Below are 22303 nucleotides of genomic sequence, written 5' to 3'. Positions count from 1 at the left end.
TCAGGCAAAAAGACAAATACGTACTGGTTGCATGGAAATAGTAATGCAAGGTGGTATTGGCAGAGTATCAACAGCATCTGTTCTCAATTGTTTCAGTGGATGTTAGGAAATATAGTTAAAAACAAAATCTTCTCCCAACCCAGAATCCTCTCCACAAAGACAATAGAGAAACACTTTTATCACTGTATGAGCGTTAAACCTGAATGTGGTTGGTAAACATCACAGGCAATCCACTAAGAGATTGCAAATAAAGAAAAAGAAAAGGGGGAACTCTTTTATCCTTTTATATAACCAAGCAGATACAACCCATTACGTATATGGGTTTTCAAGATAAACAGTAAGTAAGCCTCAAGTAAGAATATTTAATACTATTTGTCACACTTAACTCACATTCACTTTACCTGGTAATTGGGATGACCATCTGAATTAACTAATTGGCTACATCCAGAGGAAAAACAAATTTATCATATCTTTATGATAGGAGAAACAAACAAAAAAAAAGCCTGGTAAGGTGAGGTGTCACACACTTGTAATCCCAGCCACTCAGGAGGCTTGGGCCCAGGAGTTCCAGTGTAGCCTGGGCAGCAGAGTTATACACACCTTCCGTGCCCAGTCTGTAAAAACAAAAAGAGAGAGAGAGAGATGCTTCCTGAGCCCTTGGGAAAGATGTTCCTAGGTCATAAAGCTGACAAAAGACCTGTCTAGTCTCCAGAAGGATTTATATACATTTCAAAGGGAAGAGAAAGCACTTATGATTACAAGTTTTCTAGCATAAATGCTCTGAGAAAAAGGAGAGGAGGTAAATCTCTTATTTTCAATAGGGAGAATTTAGCCTCTTATTTTTAATTTGTATGCGCCCTTATATGGGAAATCATATCTTTTAACACCATAAAATTTTTGTGCCTGCGTTTTATCTCCTTAGCTGTTTCCAAGAATGTTTTTATTCACGTGTTCATCTTTCTCTTACTGTGATTCAATTGACGTTGGTTCAAATGGCATGTGTTCCAATGTTCTGTTTTTCATCTCTACGGCTGCTAGTATTGGTTGTTATTTTCATTTGTCAGCTTACATGTATCTGTTGAAATATAATAGTGATGAAGTTCTTTAAATGTGAAAGGCAGAGAGATTCTCGGCCTTGCAGGCCTGTGATGGGTCTCCTGAGACCTCTGCTCCTTGGTTTCCCTGATTTCTCCCAGCCTGAAAGGCTAGGTGTGCTCAGCCTGTTTCTTGGTTTCTTTTCAGCTTATGGTCAGGGAGAACCAGTGCACTCACTCACACGCCCTTCCCCAGGACGTCCACGGATCTCTGCGAGCCTTGTCTTTTCCAGGGCCCATTCATTCCCCTGTTTCTGTATCTCTTCAGTGGGTTCCAACAATGTTCTCCAACTGCTTCTATGGCCTCATTCCAGTTCCCCTTTTGGGCCTTAACAAACCCATTTACACCCAATTGGAATTGAGAAAGAAGCCCATTTAGATAATTGTGTTCCTACATTTCTCTGTTCCCACAGAATAAATATTTGTAAGAATCCTAATTACTAAACAACTGAAGTGTAGGAACACAGCCCTGTCTGTGTTCTCCCGCTCACAGGGAGGACCCATAAACCTTCCCATAGATTATATTGGGTCGAGATTAATTGCCTTCTTTTCCTTGAATAGTGAAATAGCCATTTTTATTTTATCAAGAAACTCTTTTCACTGTTTTGGACAACACCATTTCATTGTTTGAGAAGTTTGACCATCCTCGATGTAACCTAGATACCATGGTTTAAAGTTCATACCCTTTAGTAAACCCACAAACTCCAAACTCAAGATAAGTAAACTTGCATTTGGCACTATCCGCATCTCTGTGTTCAAAATCCCGGACTGCTTTTTACAATATCATGCTTGGTTCCTTTTATGCTTTGGTGCTGTGCCCTTCATGAATCTAGTGAGTGTTGGCTGGGTGTGCAGCAGCGTAAGGATTCCCCTCCCAGAGCTGACCATTCGCAGTATGGATGGCCTGAACCTGGAAGGATTCTTGCTACATTCAGGTCAAAGAGAGCAGGAATTTGGAAGGGAAGTGACAAGACTCTTTATGATCAAGCCATTGCTTCTCAATTCACGCGTGTATGTACATCTGTTGGTACAAAAACCTTCCGTGTGCATAATTTTGGGGTAACTAATTTGTACTTGCTTAAAAGAATTTCCACATATGCCTTTATAAAAATGTCTTTAAATTGGGGATTCAGACAAATCCTATTCAGGCCAAAGTATAAATAATAAATGTGTGTTTATTTGAATTTCTTGATGGTGAAAGCTGTGCAGACAATAGACTTACTTATTTCCGAAGAGGATTTATGTTAAACGAAAGTTCCCTGGAGTATTAAGAAGAAAAAGCCTGCAAAAAGCACTTTAGTAAATTATAACTCAGAGGATAAAATATGACAATAATAATTGCTAAAGCAAAAACCAATCTTGTACATACTGTATATCTTGCATTTTTTTCAACTTTTTTATTATTGAGTTTATTCCTGTCACTGGAGGAGCTACTACTGGGAGATTAATTGTGATCTTGGGCTACATTAACTCTTTTGGTTCATATATAATTTATTATATTGTTTTGAATATGAGATACTTACTATAATAATATTGAGCATTAATCATATTTGATTAGTTCCATGTTATTATTGTTATCACTATCCTCATTTTACGGGTGAAGAATTAGAAATCTGAAATTGTGAAGTTAACTTGTCCAAGTTTATACACAATTAAGTGGGAAAATGGGAATTTTTTTAACTCTGGCCATCAAGAAACAGAAACTGGACTGTTAACTACCATAACATGTGGCCTTTCAATGTGGTTCATGTAACATATTACAGACAATAACCTTATGATTTATTGAAAGGTAAAAATTCAGGGAAGTACTCATGGTGATATGAACTCAATGTTTGTATCCTTCAAAATTCATATGTTGAAGCCCTAATCACCAATTTGATGGTATTTGGAGGTGGGACATTTGGGATGTAATTGGGTTTAGATGAGGTCGTGAGGATGGAGCCTCATGATGGGATTAGTACCCTTGTAAGAAGAGGGAAAAACCAGAGCCCTCTTTATCTTCCCCCATGTGAGGATACAACAATAAGGGGGGTCGTTCTGCAAGCTGAGCAGAGAACCTTCACAAGGAACCAAATTAATGGATACCCTTGATTTTGGATTTCCCAGTCTTCAGAACTATAAGAAATACGTATCTATTGATTTAGCCACTCAGTTTATGGTATTTTGTTACAGCAGCCTGAACAGACCAAGATACATGGTGACGTTAATTTTTTCTTATCTTTCTAAAATACTTGAGCTTTTTGGTTTAGAATAATTTTCAAGTATATGTTCCCTTAAAGTTATACATTTAAATTAACTTAATAACTAAGCCAGTGTCAAACTGATACACTCTTGCTTACATCAAAACAACATTTAATTTGAAACTTTTATAATTATATTCTTCCATGTGAATTTAATATACATAATAAACATCCATTAACATAAGAGTGTGGCTTTGGAGTAGGGCAGACCAAATTCAAATCCCTTACTAACTTAATAACTGCAACCAAGTTACTTAGCTTGTCTGAGAGAAGAACATTAACTTCTTCTGGGTGTTTATACTTTGCCAGGCACTGTGTTTACAATTTATATGCATGCATTACCTCATTTCATCTTTACATGAGAGGTCTAGAGTTTTCCTGTTATATAGATTAAGAAGCTAAAGCTTAAAAATTAAACAGCTTGCCTCAGATATCACAGATAATAAATATTACAGCTATTAATTCAAATCTAGATTTCTTTGACTCCAAAATTTTCTTTTCTTTCCACTGTACTCTACTGCTTCCAAAGTCCATCCAAGGGTTCTGTGAAGATTAAGTTACATATGTATGTAAAATATGTAGGGATTGCCATATTGTAGATGCTTAAAGATAAACATGAAAAGTGGCCGTGTATTTTCAGTTTTTCTGGCAATGTGTCATAGAAGACACTCTATTTAGAAAGTAGTATTTTCTAATACCAATGTTCTAAGTAGCAGGATGCCTGTGAAGGACAATCACATGATAAAATGATATTTTAAAGCTGAAAGAAACCTGAGACATCATCATGGCTAATGTTGTCTATTGTTCTTAGTTTGTTGCACTTGTAGAACAATATCCTCTTACCTGGAATTTTTGTATGTGAAGAGCTCCAAGTTGAACTGATATAGTTGAATGGATGGGAAAGAATAGTTTCTAAGGTACCTTTCTGGAGCACCCGTGGCTCCCTATAACAACATTTCAAAATTCCCTCTCAGGTTACTTTCTTTCCTTTTGCATATGAAATAACGGAGGGCCACACAAAAAAATGTCTGCTATAGTTTACACACTTAGTCCTTGTAAGGTATTTTTTAAGTCTTGTTCCAAGGTTCTTTCCTAGACCCAGTGTTGCATATGAGCATCTATAGGGAAGCACTGGCTGGTTTTGCTCACAGGAGTTTTGAGATACTTGTTTCTATACATAGAGAGTAGTACAAAAAAATTACTTCAGACTTTTAAAATGGTTGTTGCTAATGTATTATTATAAAATTTCCAGTCATTGGAACCTTTCTCTTTGGACTCTACATTAAAGGTTCCTGAAGTTGATTCTTGGATAAAAAAGGAAGCAGTGTATTTACACAGCTGTTTATATTCCTCTGAAATTGGAATAGCCTAATAATAATTGACACTGCTAGTACCACAATCCAATAAGGTAGTGGCTATAGAAGGGACTAGGTAGGAGGGACTATTGTGAAGAAAAATTACTTATTCTAACTTGCTTATGAGCACTGCAATAGTCTTTTGGATTACAAGCTTCTATTATTTGTTTACTTATGCAGACTTTGTCTTTATAATTTCAGGACAAATATTAAATACTTGATGTGGTACAAACTTTAATTGCATAATTATTTGATTATAAAATGAATTATCACTCAGTATGCATATATTGGGGAGGAAAACTTTTCCTATTTCAGCTTGGATCCAGTTGGTTTAAGGCTTGAAAATTAACCGACAATAGACAGATTTATAGAGAAAAAACAAGGATTAGTTGCACATGCACCTGCCAGTTGCTCAGTAATGAGTAGCTCACTGAATCGCCAAAGATAAAAGTTTTTATACCAAAATGAAGGGTCGGGGGTTTAGGGCTTCAGTGGATGAAAGGTTCTGAAAGGTTTTTATTAATTTTTTGGAATGTCCTGGTGCCCAAGGTCAGTGCCTCCCTGACTGGAGACCACCCTGGAGGGGGGGGGGGGGGTGGGCTGTGCCAGCTGACTCTGATAAAGCTCTGTTCTAGTAAGATTAGGGAAGTTTAGAAAAGATTTTTTCTTCTCCATCTTATTTAGCTCAAATGTTTTCACTCTAAAATAATCTTTATACCAAGTCTGGGAATCCAGAGGTCTCCACATTTTCCCCATCTGAAACTTCCCTAGAAGTTTTACAAAAAGAAGTTAGGTTGATTGCTGTGGGGAAAAGATTCAGGTTAGAAATTGTGAATATAATATCTGCAAAGGGGAAATAGAGCATAGATGAGAATGAGGAAACAGACAGAAAAACAAGAAAAATAAAACGATTAATGGTTAGAGCAGACTATAAACCCAGTTTCTGAGTACATAAGATAGCCCATTGAGGATTCTAGATGTTGGGCTCACAGCATCTTAAGTGAGGATGGCGGCAGTGGAAGGGCTATAGTTATGATTATTTTCTGGAGCAAAGCATGAACTTTTTGAGTGGCCCAAACTGTTGCAGTAATGAATCTTTTGATGATTGTATCATCATTGAGCTTTTGCTTTCCAGGGCTTTGGGAAAAGGGCAGTTTTAGTTCTCAGTGATGCCAAATAAGGAAGATGGGAGAAAATTTGGGACTGTTAATTACTGACAAAATATACAAAATGGCAAGACCTAGTTTACAAAGAGATGGAAGTAACTCAAAGACAATCAAGAGGACTAGAATCTGATAACCCATAAGGGTGGGATATAATTTTCCACTGAAACAAACTTTCTCTCTACAGTCAACCTAATTTTTGATAAATGATAATCAATGTAACATTGTTCTTGCTGACAAAACGAGTTTGGTTTCATTTTATTTGGCCTTATTATAACTTAAGTGAAGCAAGAATGATAACTGACTGCATAGATCTTTTTAAGTTTTCTCTGCTAGAACTTTTCGTAAGGATTCTCAGATTGGACTTCTAAAAGCTTCTCAAGGCTGGGAAGCCAAGCCTAGAATTCACCATCTTTCTTCACCTGTAATACCTATAGATTTTGGTAAATTCCCCTTTTCTCAAGGTTGCCAAAATATTCCAAGGGTCCTGGGCCTTCCAGGAAGTGACCCTCCTTACTTACCTATATGGCTGGGAACCCTTTACTCTAGGAATCAGGCCAGTGTTTCCATGAGCGCTTTATAAGCACTGGCTCTATAAAGTCAACCTTAGTTCCTTGAAGCTGTCTGATCACATATGATTTTATGCACTTCAATATCAAATATTACATTCCAATCAAAGCCTTTGTTATATAATCAATTCTTCCAATCATTTCCTTTTGTTAGGAAGTTAGCAAGGGATCCCAGGTCTCCTAGGGACAAAAGTGGGTGCTGCTGTGATTCACCACACCCCCCCAAAATGGGCTCTCAGAGAAGCTCATGGGAGATCTGCATGTGCAGTAAGCCTCAGGTCACATATCTCCAATCAAAGTGGTTCCATGGTGATGTTTGAACAAGGGGGAGGGCCCAATCTGGGCACTGTAAGAGAAGACACAGACCATAACCAGGCTCTCTTTGCCCTTCCTTTGGCTGTCCTTTTGCTGCGACAGTGGGTCCAGTCGTCATCTGTGGCGTATGTATCATGCTCTATAAACCTATGTCTTGCTCTTGCTCTATCCTATCTTTCTCTCCTCAATAAACCTCATTTTTGTGCTTGCTTTACTTTGACATGTCTGGTCATTCTTCAGCCATGAGCACACCAAGAACCGACATTTCAGACTGAAACTTGAGACTTTTACAAAGGAGGACAGATAATTATTAAGCTTATGCAAATAATTATATTGCCATGAAAATAAAAATATTCAATAAGAATTTCCAAATTCTGGAGGGATCATGTGAGGAGTAAAAAGATAAATGCTTCAGTTCTGTTTATAAAAGTGTAATCTACTAAATTGTTATGAATTATAGGTAGCTTGAGAAAAGAGGAAAAGGTTTCTTATATCCAAAAAATTGAACATTAAAGAACCAGCAATGTTTCAAACAAAGACCATAAAAAATTATAATCATCTTTTATCAGTCTACTGAGACCCATATAATAAATTCTTATTCTTCCTAATTTTATAAGGAGTTTTATGAACCCCTCAGCTGCTCCACTAGAGTTCTGAAAATCCTTACTCAGTGAAGTGGGATGATCTTAAAATTATTTAAACAATGACATAGGAAGCCTGTGTCCGAGAGTACCTGTCATAGTCCTTTCCGTGGATCTCAAAGGGAGTCCCTTTTTGTTGAAGACAAAGCATTCTGGCTACTAACTGATTGCAGGAGCTTTCAGGAAAGCATCAAAATAAGACAGTAATTATCTGTGAATCACAAAAAGATTAAAATTGCCATAGTTAAAAACCCAAGGGAAGTTCATTTTAATACAATTGACAAGGGAATTTGGTGTTTCTGTAAAATCCAACATTTAAATTACAGAATTGTGACTGACAACATTGTATCAGGACATATCAGGGAGCGCAAAGACCTTGGCAAATTTCTAGTAACTTCATACAATTTCTGAAATAATAATATTTTACCCATACAAATATAGGGAAGTTTAAGTAGCTTTTCTTATTTGACACCCTTCCCATTCAATTTAACATATCAAATAGTAATTATTTATCAAATTTATTATTATGGAATAATAAATATTTGGTTAATGTGATGAGTCAGTCTAACAGATGTTAGTAAAGATTGCTTCTCTAATTAGATATTTAAGAAAAGACTACATATATATCATATATGTTATCATATATTATGTGTACATCTAGATATTTAAAAGCTGATGAGGAGATCATCACCTCAGTTACTCAAGAGTTCTTTCTGGTGGTAGTGTTGGTGGGAGGCCTTACAGGAGAATCTAGAGGGGCAAAACACTAACTAGCATGTGGAGTAGGACAAAGGAGAAATGTATAGTCTATATCACATCATGAATAATTTATGGCATATTCTTTATAAAAATGCGAAAGCAGGTGGCTACTGTTCTTAATTTGAGAAGATAGAAACAATTTCTTTCACTACAATTCCCCTATAAAGAGCATTGCATGTTTATAAAATTCTTGAGCACACTGCTACTAAAGAAGATGTGATTCCAAAGGGTCATTCCAAGTATCAAATGATCCTCACAACAGTGCCTTCTAAGGATGGGGGATCGATTAACTGATGTTCCCTTTATTTTGTTGAGCTCCATAATTAGTTGGTCGTACCACTCTAGAAAATATCGCTCAATTACTTTGTCACTGCCTTTAACAGAGGTGAAAATTATTTGAAATTCCCTAGGAAATTCCAGGTGTAAGGAGAGAGTGACACAAAAATAACCAGCTGGAAATCAACATAGGAAGTAATGAGAAAGGGACAGTATCAAGAGACCTGTGAATTAACTACTCCTGTACTTATGCCCAAACCAAGCTGGCCCCAGAATTAACAAGCAGCTTGCATCCCAGCAGGACCCACAGAGAAAATAAATGTTTACTATACCTCATGGGTGTATTTTTGTGAAGTCAAGTTCTCCTTCTCCTCCCCAAACTGAGAACTGGGCACTAGGAAAAGTCCTTAAGTAAAAAGTCCCAGTTAGAGTTTGAAAGTGTGCTTAGAGAAGTGGAGAGTGGATTCCCAGGCTGAAAGGGACTATTTTCAGAGAGGTCTGAGTAGGTGATGGGTGTATCTACAGGAAAGCAAGGACACCCCGTCTCTTTCATGGAGCCTTCGTGTATTGAATGGCTAGGCATTTCTATTCAGATAAACACATTAGCATGGGTTATGCAGTTAACTCACATAAAATCTATAGCAAATTTGCCTTTGTTGGTTCAGTTTCGTTCTATTTATGTCACTTTTCTATTTAATCTCCATATAAAACTAAGAATTACTTGTTTATTCATATCCTTTGAAATTTAGTGAAATAACTACTGTAGTTTCACTAACAACTGTTGGGGGCAAGAAAGGTAAAACATAATCAATATTATTTATGTTAACTTTTTAACCAAATTTGGCTTCTTTGAAATTCTAAAAAATGCAAATCTGGTTGCAAATTGAGTGGAGTTTGAATCCCAATTTTGCTGAAGCTACTTAAATCTTCTTACCTCAGTTTCCTAATCTGAAATATATGCAAACTGATTGTGGAATTAAAGATGATATGTATAAAATACTTAGCAAACATTAACAAAATATATGTATCAAATGTTAATTTGCTCTGCACCTGTACTGAATTAATCAGGCTTCAATAAGGGCTTAGGCACAGTACTATGAAAAATCTCTTCCAGTAGAAATGTATTGTTGGTTAAGCAGAAGTTATGCAGCTCATGCAGAATCAATGCTACCATAATGTCAAACCATCATCCCTTTAATTTACCCCTATTGATCAAAATGAGGCAGTAAATGATAGAAAAGATGTGGATATAAATCTTGATAATAATCTGGGCCAGTGGAACATCGGTTGGGAGATAAGCTTTGGTTTTTTGTACTTAGCTCACCTTTTATCACAAACAAGTAACTTTCTCATTTCTCAAAAAGTAGCTAGAAAGTTCTGGTTTTCTTAAAGACCACAGTGACAATCTTTCACTTATTATCTGCAAATTGCACATCAGACACAGGGAAAAAATCCTTTTCTTCAGAATGTAGTGATGAACATTAAAGAATTAATGCCATTTCCGTGATATATTTTCATGAGTTTAGCATTTTCATTTAGCTGATTAAAATCTGTTGTAGATGATAATTATGCCAGGGTTTTTTTTAAATCATTCAAACACTTGAAAATGATTTTAAAATCTCTAAATGGCTTGTAGCAGATTTTTATTTCTCAAAGGGTTTATTTCCACTTACGGAAAATTTGCTTAAATTATGCCCTTTTGTCATATTCTCAGTAAATGTTAAATCAATGCAAAATGAATGGGTTTGTATTTCTAAAAATAACCTCTTTCACAGGAAGAAGAATTAAGGAAGAGTGGGGAAGCCAAATATGCCCACTTGAGTGATGAACTTCATGTATTAATTGAAGTGTTTGCTCCACCTGGGGAAGCTTATTCACGTATGAGTCATGCATTGGAAGAAATTAAAAAGTTCCTGGTTCCCGTAAGTGTTTTTCACTTTTTACAAAGATATTTCTCATCAGTTTCTATTTTGAAATGTGCCTTTGAAATTCACTGACTTTTAAAAAGGAAACTCATATTGCAAACTAATTATCTAAAATAATATAGGATATAAAAAAACACTTAGCACAGGACCTGGTATGTCGTCACATAGTGATGGTTTGACAGCAGTATTTGTCTTCGGTATATTACATGCCATGCCTCAGTTCATAGCCATGAAGAATAAAGCAAACATATAAACACAAATGTATAACTGAAGTTGTACACTTTTTTTGTGTGTCTTAATCACTTGACATGTCTTATCAATTTATAATTAATAGAAAAAACATTTGCAGGTGTGATAGAAGAGGAAAGAGATTAAATATATGATATTTAAAAGAAGTCAATGATATTATTTTAAAATATCAAATGCATTTTTATGTGATGATATGCCAGGTACTGGCTCAGTATAAAACATAGTATAAAATAATCAATTTAATAGAGCTAGACATTTGTTGACTTCAAGCAAAAATTGGAAAAATAAACTCACTGCATTAAGCGAAGGCAACAGAGAATGTTCACTTAGTAGGGCAGGGGACGCAGGGTTGCATATCGAGTAGAACTCTTTATTGATTTTCTAAGAAATAGAGGAATGTTAAATGAATGAAACTTTCCTAAAAGTTGACAATTTAGCATTCTAGGAAGAGGTTGTTCAAATAGAAATCTTGGCATCAGGCTTAGAGCTGGGAATAAGATAATTAGAAGAGAATGCTGAGTAAAGTTTTCTGGAGTGTCTGGCAGAGTCTTCAGCAGAGAAAGAGAGTAGCTAAGATTAATTTGCACAGTGAAGAAACAGTAGATTTCTGAATTAAGCAATAAATTCAGAGGAAATGGTGGATAAGTTTTGTTGATTGGCAGCAATTTTGACAATGGGAGAAAAAAAAGAAATCATAGAATTTCCAGAATGTAAAGGCATCAAGAGCTAGCCACATAATCTCTTTGTATGTCCAGTTTAAAAATTAATTTCTATCATGGCAAGGTAACTGAATAATCTCAGACCATTCAGATTATTCCTTAATTTCACATGCACACAGAATTTCTGCACAATTTATTATCTGGTGCTCACCTATATACCTCCCTAAACAGATCTCATATTTGTTAAGAATGAGTATACTATGATTTCTCTTCCTTTTGCCTCTAAAGGCCTAGTGCTCTATTAAGTAAAAAAATTTACTATATTTAGCTGAACAGACTAGGACTGCTTACATTACTAACTCATTTCATGACTGTAGACAAGTCATTTCAATTCTCAGAGCTTCAGCTTATTTATCTTAAAAATGAAGATAATTATAATTTATCAACCTCTATCATAGTTATTATAAATATTAAATTGGGCAATGCATATGAAAGGACTTAGAAAATTATAAAGCACTATATCAATGAATGTTCTTAATTTCTTATACTATTATAGTAAATAGAAAGATCTAGGAATGACTTTCTCAGGTAAAATATGCAACACAAAATGGTATTTTATTGGTACAAACATATTGGATCTACTCTGTAGGTTAGGTTAACACTCCTTTATTATAAATGTCAGCAATACATCTCACTTGCTCACTTCTTAGACATCATGATACTTGTAATCATTTCATTTTTATCTTCTCCATTGAAACATGTATAGCCTGAGGGTAATGTTAGCTGTGTCTCTCTTGGCCAACACTGTATCCCCATCATTTTGCATCATGCCTGGAACAATAAATATTTGGTGGTCTGACTGGTGGGATGGGCCAACTAAAAGGTGCCAGGAGTGATGCAATGGGATAAAATAGTTGTCCTGGTGACATTTGGGGAACGGTATCCTACAATCAAGATGCATCATATATACAGACCCAGATGAAGAATGAAAGTCTTAAGTTGGCTGATGTGATGACCTGCCCCTGCCTGTCTCTGTGATTTCATCTCTGTATATCAACTGCTCACTCACTGTGCTCGAGACGTGCTGACTTTTGTTCATCCACCACTCTTGGCTCACTGCTCACGAAGGGCCTTTGATGAGTATTGACATGGCTATCTCCTTGGCATTCAGATGTCAATTCTAATGTTGACTTTGTAGGAAATTCTACCCCAAACACACAGTCTAAAATAGCTGCCTCTATTACCTTCAATCACACAATCCTATTATATTTTGTTCACAATATCGCTGACCACCTTATTTAACATTTCAATTTATTGTCCTGTTATACTCTAGCTCTCTTTACTTATCTGTTTTCCTCATAGTTCTTATCACCTTCATATATAATCTTTCTTTCTCTTTCTCTTTCTCTCTCTATACTTAAATATATATAAACTTATTTGCTCATTATTGGTTTCCTATTAGAATATATTAATAAATGCCATGAAGGCTATTCTGATATCTCCCTCAATGTTGTATTAGTAAATTTTGCCACCAATGAAAGTCTTTTTACCTGACAAATTTTCCCCATTTGCTTTTCTTGACTCAGCAGCAAACAAACGATGGTGGTATCTGTCTCCTTCAACCATTGCCAGAACCACAAGAGGCAGAAATTTTTTTTTTTCATAGGAAATCACTTGGGGTCTCTTTTGATATCAATATTAAAGTCCACAGAAATGCTAACGATATTTGTACACTAACATTTACAAACAGCATAGGTAAGGAATTATAACCAGTAAGAGGCATTCTGGAATAACACAGAAGGCTAATGTAGGGAAGGGTAGGACTCTGGAATTCCACTGACATCTCCTTCCTCTGCAAAACAGAGTGTCTTTCCATGGTAGAACTTTTTACCTTCCTCTATGTCCTGTATGTTATCCAAAATTTACCCAACTCACTCTATGTCCAGGGGTTCTAATCATCCAAGACTACCAACTTTAGAACATACAATTCCTCGTGAAATGTCTGAATGCTTTAGGATGTTGAAAAACAAGCCCGTTTCAGCCCTTCAAATGAATTGTTAAAGACAAAAGAATTATTATTGCTCTAGGGAAAACTCCCAGCCTGCTGGTCTCCATTCAGACACTATAGTCTTATCAAAACAAGTACCTCAGGTCAGTAAGACATCTTTAATTTGAACATTGCTAATTTTAAATCTCTAATGCTTTGAGGAGATTCTGTATTAGTATCCCTTGTATTTTCTGATTTGTCTTAAAAATACAGGTTAGGATTGTAAAATAAATTATTTGATAAATAATGACAAAAAGATATAAAATCCTAAACTAATATATACTTCAATAATGTTAATATGCTCCCCTTCTTTTTATATTCTATAAAGAGGGAAACAAATATTGTCATTACTATATTTTATACTATTTCTTTCTTTTATAGTTCAGACACCAGGACTGCCACATACTGTTGTGTAGGTTGTGTCTTGTGATCTCTAGGTGGTGACATTTACACCATAGTTTGTGAATAGTATTCCCTCATACCCTGAGCACAACTTCCTTTTTTCTAACACTATTCAGTTGGTTACTTCAAAATAATGACACTGTGTTTTATTTTTCTAAATTGGCTGAGTCTCACCTCTAATTAATTTTTTTTTTTTTTTTTTTTTTTTTTTTTTGCGACAGAGTCTCACTCTGTTGCCTGGGCTAGAGTGCCTTGGCATCAGCCCAGCTCACAGCAACCTCAAACTCCTGGGCTCAAGTGATCCTACTGCCTCAGCCTCCCAAGTAGCTGGGGCTACAGGGATGCGCCACCATGCCCAACTAATTTTTTCTGTATATTTTTAGTTCTCCATCTAATTTCTTTCTATTTTTTTTTTTTTTTTTTTAGTAGAGACGGGGATCTCACTCTTGCTCAGGCTGGTCTCAAACTCCTGAGCTCAAACAATCTGCCCGCCTCGGCCTCCCAGATAATTAAATTTAATTAGTAAGTCTTACTAATGCATGATTATTAACTCATGATTGAAACATACTCCATTGTCTCATACTTAGAAATTATGAAGCATTTAGCAAAATTCTGCTCATTGAATGTGTGTTTATATATCCTTTCGTTAAAAAAAAGAAGATGAAAGGAAGAGTTTCTACGCAAACAGGAAGTTAGATTTAAGTCACAGGTAACAAATAGATTATGTTATTACTTGTTCCAATAGCTAAGTTACCAACTTAGTTAAGAGATCATGATACACCTTTCTACTGAACCCTCTCATGGCCTCAGAAACTTCCCAACACAACATGCTTCTCAGCACTATAATATTATATCAGCAGAGTTGACAGAACTTTAAAAGTATTTATCATGCCTGCCTTAAATCTCTAATTATTATCACTAGAGGTTTGTGTAATTTAAATAAAAGATACATAACTTTTATATCTATGTAAAGAGTGTGTGTGTGTGTGTGTGTGTGTGTGTGTGTATCCTTTAGTAGTTAGACATATATGGCTTTAAGCCAATTCAACACAGAAAAAACATGGATCATTCCAGGTTATTTCTTTTCTGTGTTAGATTGAATATGTGCCTTAGTGACAGCTGTGACTCTTGAAATGGGACAGTTAGGATATATTACTTCATTTAAAATTTGAGATATTGGAAACACATATCAGAAACCTACCAAGAGTCTGTCTATGGAGGAAAAAATAAAACCTTTTTTCTTCTTTATGGTAAAAACAAATAGAGGACATTCTTAACTTCTCTTCCTCAAACACTATGATCCTAGCTCTGAAATTGGAAAATGACACTGATTACTAATAGCAATCACACAGGAGTGTAAGTAGATGTAAGGAAAATAGGAAAAGAAAGCAAGGTGTTTTCAGTCTGGGAGATGGGAAAAGATTTAGACTTCCGTGTGCTGAAAAAATTTTTATAAAGTTTTGAAACATGATAAATACAAAAATGTGTTCCTGAAATTTATGCCATAATTTAGGAAAGGGTAAAAATTTGGTCAGTCTTTTATGCAAGTGAATATGTAGAGAAAACAATGTATTCAACAAAACCCCATCAACCATTGATAAATGACAATACCTCAAAGGTAAGAGATAGCAGATACCTTTTGGCTGGCTGACAGCAGGAGTTCATTATTTATAGCAACAACATCATACAAGCAAGAGAATGATCGGTTACAGAATTAAAACAAAACAAAAAAAAAGCTAAGCTCAGTGCAGACAGGGAAGCAGAATCCATAACCTGGATATTATTCCTTCATTATTGTGGTTGTTAAAATGTTGCCAAGAGTTTCCTCATATAGCTTTCTTCAAAACCAATTAATTCCCTTTCTTTTTTATAATTAACCATATTCTAATAGTGTGGTAGCTAATGGCAGTAAGCACAAAGCCACATGTATGGTTTTATATGTAATTATTACTTGCTAAGAAATGTTTCCTGTCTTGCTACAACACTATGATCAGATTCTGATTTTATTGGGAGACATTTATAATCATCTACTATTGAGTATTTCTTACCTGATAAGTTGTAATAGATAATGCAGGCCTATGACTTTGAACAAAACCAAAATCATTATTACTTCTTAGAATACAACTAATAATAGTAAGAACTATTATTATTATTGTTCAAATCCAAGACCACTATAGTATTGCCAATTGATTGACATAACCTGGAAAACAGGTAAAAGAAGCAGTCAATAACTATCTGAGTGTGATTTTTTCTACAAACCCTAATACAAATGTCTTCTACTCCTAGTGCAGGTAATCAAATCCTCACTGTACAATGATGGGGGCAACTTATGAACACAGAGGTAGGATGTAAAAGTCTGCTTTCCACCTTATGAAACAATTTATCACTAATTATCTCTGGTCTTATTTGATGCTGGAGTTCTGAAGTCTCCAAGGCCATTCTTTTCATGGGCTCTTACTATTGTTTAGATGCCCCACATCGTATTTCTGTTTCTATTAGCACCTTGATTTCACCCTGATAAGTTATTTCTTCCCCATTAGCTGACATCATAATCAAAGGAACTGCTGTTGCAATTCCATGTGTAGTCCTTAACATGGAGGCCTAACATCTTTCTTAAAAAGTTATCTGTGTTATCAAAGATCTGTGGTTCCTAAGGGTACAGGTTTGATCTTCAAGGCAAGAATTCCACCTCTTAACTTTATCAGATTCTAGTACAAGAAAGGTCTCAGGAGATTAAATATATATTTTGTATTATATTCAAAACATTTATTGAGTGTTAATCCTGCACTTATACGTGCGTATGTAATATACATATGTCAATGTGGACCTGCAAACAGCTTTATAGATAAAATCACCTCAAAAAGACTCATTATTATTGAAGAATTTGGTTCAAAAGAGGAATCAAGGGCAGAAAAGTGGCTCAATAATCAGAGTCTGTTAAATAAAGTATATAATTTTTAACTGAGTCAAGAATTTGAAACAAATACAATGAATGGTACTAATTAATGCAATAAATATTTCTGGACACCAAATATATACCAGACACAATTCTAGGAATTGTGTACATCAGCCACTGATCTTGTAGAATTTAAGAACCAGAAAACTATTTCCAAAATTTAAAAGATAAAGATTATAAAGAATTATTTGAGAGATATTGGAAATAGGAAACCAGATTGGCTAATGATATGTTTACATAAGGATGGTCATAATGATAGAGCAGAGAATACTGATCAAACAGAAAGTGATATTTCTAGAGTGGAGGAAAATTAATTGCTGGAAAACACCACCACCATAAAGGCCAGGGTAGTTATGAAATGAGACAGAGAAAGAGAGAAAGGGATAGGGGAGAGGGGGAGAGAGAGAGAGAGAGAGAGAGAGAGAAAGAGAAAGAGAAAGAGAGAGAGAGTTTGATTAGCTTCTTTAAAGGTGTTGATGACCCACAGTCAAAGATTCTATTTCAGACTGAAAACATAAAAATGCACCAAGAAAAACTTACAGAGAACAGCATATTTTAAAATTGATCATTTTTGCAAAATTATGTATTCCTGAAATGTGTCTTCAACTTCCGTTCTAGCAATTAGTTCTTACTTTTTAAACGGCTAATTTTGCAGCTATGTAAGATAATAATACAATATGAGTTTATTTTGAATTGCCCTTCCTTGATTAACTGATCTCATTTTATTACTCTGAAACTATTTCCAGCAACCTACAAGGGAACACACATTGATTACTCCATACAGTATTTAAACTAGATATCCAGGGATCTTGGAAGAATCTCTATTTCTTCAAGAAATATATCTTCTATCTCATGTTTAATCTCTGTGTTGTTTTGTTCCCTTCCCATTCATTCTAGCCAATCTCTATGAGGTAGTGTATGTAAGGATGCGTGTACAACAATGCCTTAAAATACAAGTACACATGGTTCACTGCATGGTCTATACTAAATGTGGTACAGATAGGAATTGGTTTTATTTTTCTACAACTGGTGTCATTTACTGTCTCTCTCTCTCTCTTTCTTTCTTTTTTTTTTTTTTGAGGCAGGGTCATACTTTGTTACTCAGGCTGGAGTGCAGTGGCGAGATCCTAGTTCATTGTAACTTCGAACTCCTGGGCTCAAGCGATCCTCCTGCCTGAGCCTCCCTAGTAGCTATGACTACAGGGGTACACCACCACACCTGGTTAATTTTTATTTTTTTATTATTTATACAGATGGGGTCTCACTGTGTTGCCCAGGCTGGTCTCAAACTCCTGATCTTAAGCCATGCTCTTGCCTGGGTCTCCCAAAGGGCTAGGATTACAGGTGTGAGCCACCACACCCAGCCTCTTCTTTTCTTATTCTTAATCACAACTTGAACAAATGACATAGTGTTCCCTTCATTCTCTTATAAGAAGAGTCTTAATGCAGGCAATTCGGGTTTTGAGAAGCCTAGTAAGCCTAGTTATTTCTAAATTGTAATTTCCAATCCAATTCAAAGCTCTACTTCTCCCACAGATTTAAGCCAAATATATGGCTTGGGGAGTAGCAGTGGGGATGGGGAGATAGTCTACTCATTCATCTCCTTCAACCTTCTCTAGCTTCTAGTGTTCTCAGAGCTTTGTGAATGGTCGCAGAGGGTGGGGTAGGACGTGATAGGAAACTAGAGTGAGAAAGGCTATTAAGACAGGTCCTATAAATCTGATTGGTTTGTTTGATTTGAGTCTTAATTTCAAATATTTTCCTCTGATAGGATAGATACATGGATGATACACTAGCAGAATTTTTGCAGATCCTCAGATGGCCTATTTTCTTTCCTTAAGCTGAATAATCTCTTGGAGGTGCTCAAAGTTCTCATGATGCAGTCTTTTCTCCTAGTAATCTCTAGATGCTATTCTACTTCCTTCCTGCTTCCAGTATTAAAGATGAGCTCTGTCCTCTATGCTTAACTTGATCTTTCTCTTTGAGAGATGCAAGATTATTTTACCTTATCCTTAGAGTTCAAGCATTTTACCAAGATATGCTCGAGTTTTGCTCTTTTCTCATCAGCCCATCTGGAAATAAAATGATAAAATTGTTTAAAACATGTTTGGAAGAGACTGAAAATATGCAGTCATTTTGAACTAATCATATTTTCTTCTTACTAACTTATTCATGCAAACAAGATACTTTTCTCCAAATGACCTGATCAATTAACATGGAATTGAAATGAAGAATTATTGATATATGATGGTAGTAATAATGTCATTTTTGATTAATCAGTCACTAGGACTATATGCTACCAGATATGTATAAAGAAAATGATTACTTATGGTATATCTATTACATAATTGGTCAATTATGATTTTTGAAAACATGTTTACTTGTAGATTGCTACCATTTCTCAGATATTCTTTGTTCACTTTCTTCACTGTCTCTTTTCTGAAGTTTAGAATTTTAGGGTTGGGCTGTTACAACATGAAAATTTTAGTTGCTCTCTTATAACAACAATAAAATCATAAAATTTTAAGAGATTCTATGTGATTATTTTAACAACATTGTTCAATCAGGATTCTACATTCTCCAACTAGTATTTATCTTTGTTTAGGTCTAAACAAATTTTGAACACACAGATTATTGTAATAATTTCACCCAATCTCACTGGTCTTGTCTATTACTCAGGGCACTCTAAAGGGATAGAAAACATCAAGAATATTAGCATATTTTTTCAAGATGTGAAAAAATGTGCTATTACCCCTCTTCTGCCCTTTTCTTCTTATTCCTAATCTACTCATTTAAGAAATCTGCAGATCTTCAGAAAGATAATTTATAAGCAAGGATGGATATCAGAATCAGAGGGAAATTCTTTTAAAAGTGAAAGAACCTCTTACAAGTAGAAAGTGTATAACTACTTCTTAACCCCCTTCTTAAACCCCTAAATAGATAAGCTATGATTAGGATAAGATTTCAGCTAAAATTACTTGGTACTTATGCAAAGTACAGACATCTTTTTATCCCAGACATATTTTTAAATGCAAAAACGACCCATTATGCAAGATATTTTAAATAATATTCTTTATTTAAAGAATTGTACTGAATTCTTTTGATTAACAATTTGCTAATAGATGCACAACTTCATGATATAAGGAGAGTAACCCTTCCTCCAGAACTTAGATGTCCTAACCAAAATATGTCAAAACACAATTTGCCCCTTTAATAATGACATCATTAACCTTAGGTTCTATAAGCAACAATAATCTTTATTCAAAAAATTCTTTATTTAGATACCTTGCTACCATGGCATTAAATCCATCCCACTTTGTTACAGGAAACATTTTCTATGTAAAAGCTTTTATCCCCATACCTATATAGAATCCTTCATATGATTGTAGAGCTGGAAGGAATTTTTAAGCCCAGAACAATTGGTGGGTTTCTAATGTAATTTCAATATTAATGGTTAAGAAGAAAATAGTTGAAAAAAATTCACCTTTTGCGAGTCCCCTAAAGAATTTTCAGAGCCATTGCGTTCCAGAGAGGGTCACTTGAAAAACCACTGGTGGAATCCAATCCTCACTTTACCAATGAGGATACTAAAGGCCAGAATGGTTACCTGAACTGCCCCAGGTCAGGCAACCAAGAGGAATGGATCAGGTGCCTCCTCATCAGGGAAGTTATTCAACTATGGAGGCCCAGATGCTATAAAATTGCTCATTCTGTACTGAAGGGTACTAAATAAGTAACTTGCAGGTGGCAATGCTTGTGTAATTAGTGTTAAGCTCCTCCATATTTAGAGCATTATATAATACCTATTTCTGGTCACATAGACAACTCTGGACTTATTCAGTAAGCACTTGCCAATATTATTTTTAGTGAAAAAGCAGGTGCAGTTTTTCCTGCACATTCTTAGATACTCATTAATTCAATAATGCCTTCATAAGTCTATTCTTATTTTTCTGACACAAATGCATTGTACCCCTTGGTAAAAGCACTTTGTGATTGTTTTAAACATAGACCAGGAGTGTGCGACAGCACTTCTGCGGTAAGAGCAGAGGGGTAAACATGCAGTTTGTCAGAATTATATATTGCCAGACACTTTAAGGAATACTCTCTCATCTCTGGAAGCAAGCTGACTTTTTTTTAAGTTATAATGTGGTCATTCTCACAGTTAGTTGGAATAGTCAATAGTATAATATGTTAATATTTGGAAACTAGACTGCAGAAGGAAATAAGGGACTGATATAGTGTGTGTGTGTGTGTGTGTGTGTGTGTGTGTGTGTGTGTATCTCATTGGTTATTCTCAGGAATAAAAAAATACTATCTAGAACATTCTGTAATTACAGTAACATTCTGGAACTTCACAGTCCTCTTGCCTGGGTAATGAGGTTATAGATTTAACTAGTATTCTAGTTAAACACCATGGAGGGGGCCGAGGGAGGGGCATATTTTCAGTACATGCATGCATATATTGCCAACCGGCCTCCTTACCTCTGCTCTCCTTATCTCCCTCTCCTTCACAGCTCTCCTCACTCATGCTTTGAGGGTTCTCTGAATTTGGGTTTGCCATAACAGCTCTCGCCCTCTCCTTCCCTCCTGGCCATTTGCATCTCTCTTTCAGCTACAGCCCCCTCTGCTGCCTCTTGTTTTCATTCACATACATATATATATATGTATGTATGATTACTGATCCAAGGTGTACAGCTTGGAAAATTGGCTTAAATTTCAAAATATTTTCAAATAAATCTCATTCTTTTCTGCCTCAAATTTCACAGATATACTGTGACTCATTGTTATCATAAAATATTTATTTTTTCACTTTGTTTTTTCCCTTCCTTTCTCTCTTTCTTCCTTCTTCCTTCGTCCCTTCCTTCCTCCTTCGTTCCTTCCTTCCTATCTTTCTTAAATTTTAATAGACTCATTTGTCTATTTCTTTTATTGTAAAGATAGCAGAAAAAAATCCTACTCAAATCTAATAATTCAAACATGGCACACTGTTGTAACTTCATGTGTATTGCCATACTTCTATAGCTTTAATGGAACAGAATAATTTTAAAATTGTAAAAGAAAATAGCACAAATCCTATTTTCCTTTAAAATTTGTCCCAATTATATACATATATCATTTTTATAGATCTCAGTGTATAACACTATCCCATCCATTTGATAAATGTGTTCTAGGAATTGTTCTATAAATTGATCAATATGTTTTTAATGTTGTTTAAGTTAGCTTTATATTTAGAAATTATAAATGCATGAACAAAGGGAAGTTTCTGACTATGCTTCTATTTAAAGAGATGTATTCTTTAAATACGAGAGAGAGAGACAAGAAAAACATGAAATGTCTGAGCCAGAAATACTCACCTTACTCCATTGGTTTCATGGAATCATAGGACTCTCAAAATCTACCTTCCAAAAAAATGAAGTCAGGTTAGTGTGGGATACTGTGGAATGTCCTGCAGCTAGTGACAGCATGAAGAATTAGGCTGTCACATCATAGGACATCTGAAGGACTTTGGCTTCTTAAGATATTGTGCAATTTGTACTTTCTTTTTTTTTTTTTTTTTTGAGACAGAGTCTCCCTATTTTGCCCGGGCTAGAGTGAGTGCCGTGGCATCAGCCTAGCTCACAGCAACCTCAAACTCCTGGGCTCAAGCAATCCT

At 35.4% G+C, this 22303-nt stretch overlaps 1 protein-coding gene across 1 annotated transcript in view; it reads left to right on the top strand.

The window, feature by feature from the left end:
- KHDRBS2 (KH domain containing, RNA binding, signal transduction associated 2) overlaps positions 1-22303 on the top strand; it is a 625035-nt gene that overhangs the window by 353666 nt on the left and 249066 nt on the right. The window contains exon 7 of the mRNA XM_012647139.1: positions 10188-10334. Coding sequence (XP_012502593.1) covers positions 10188-10334 — 147 coding nt within the window. The remainder of the gene's footprint in view (positions 1-10187; positions 10335-22303) is intronic.

Source organism: Propithecus coquereli, unplaced genomic scaffold (assembly GCF_000956105.1).
Source record: "Propithecus coquereli isolate 6110/MARCELLA unplaced genomic scaffold, Pcoq_1.0 Scaffold259, whole genome shotgun sequence".
Taxonomy (NCBI): Eukaryota; Metazoa; Chordata; class Mammalia; order Primates; family Indriidae; genus Propithecus; species Propithecus coquereli.
The sequence above is the reverse complement of the archived record's forward strand: the minus strand, read 5'-3'. Positions and strand labels throughout refer to the sequence as shown.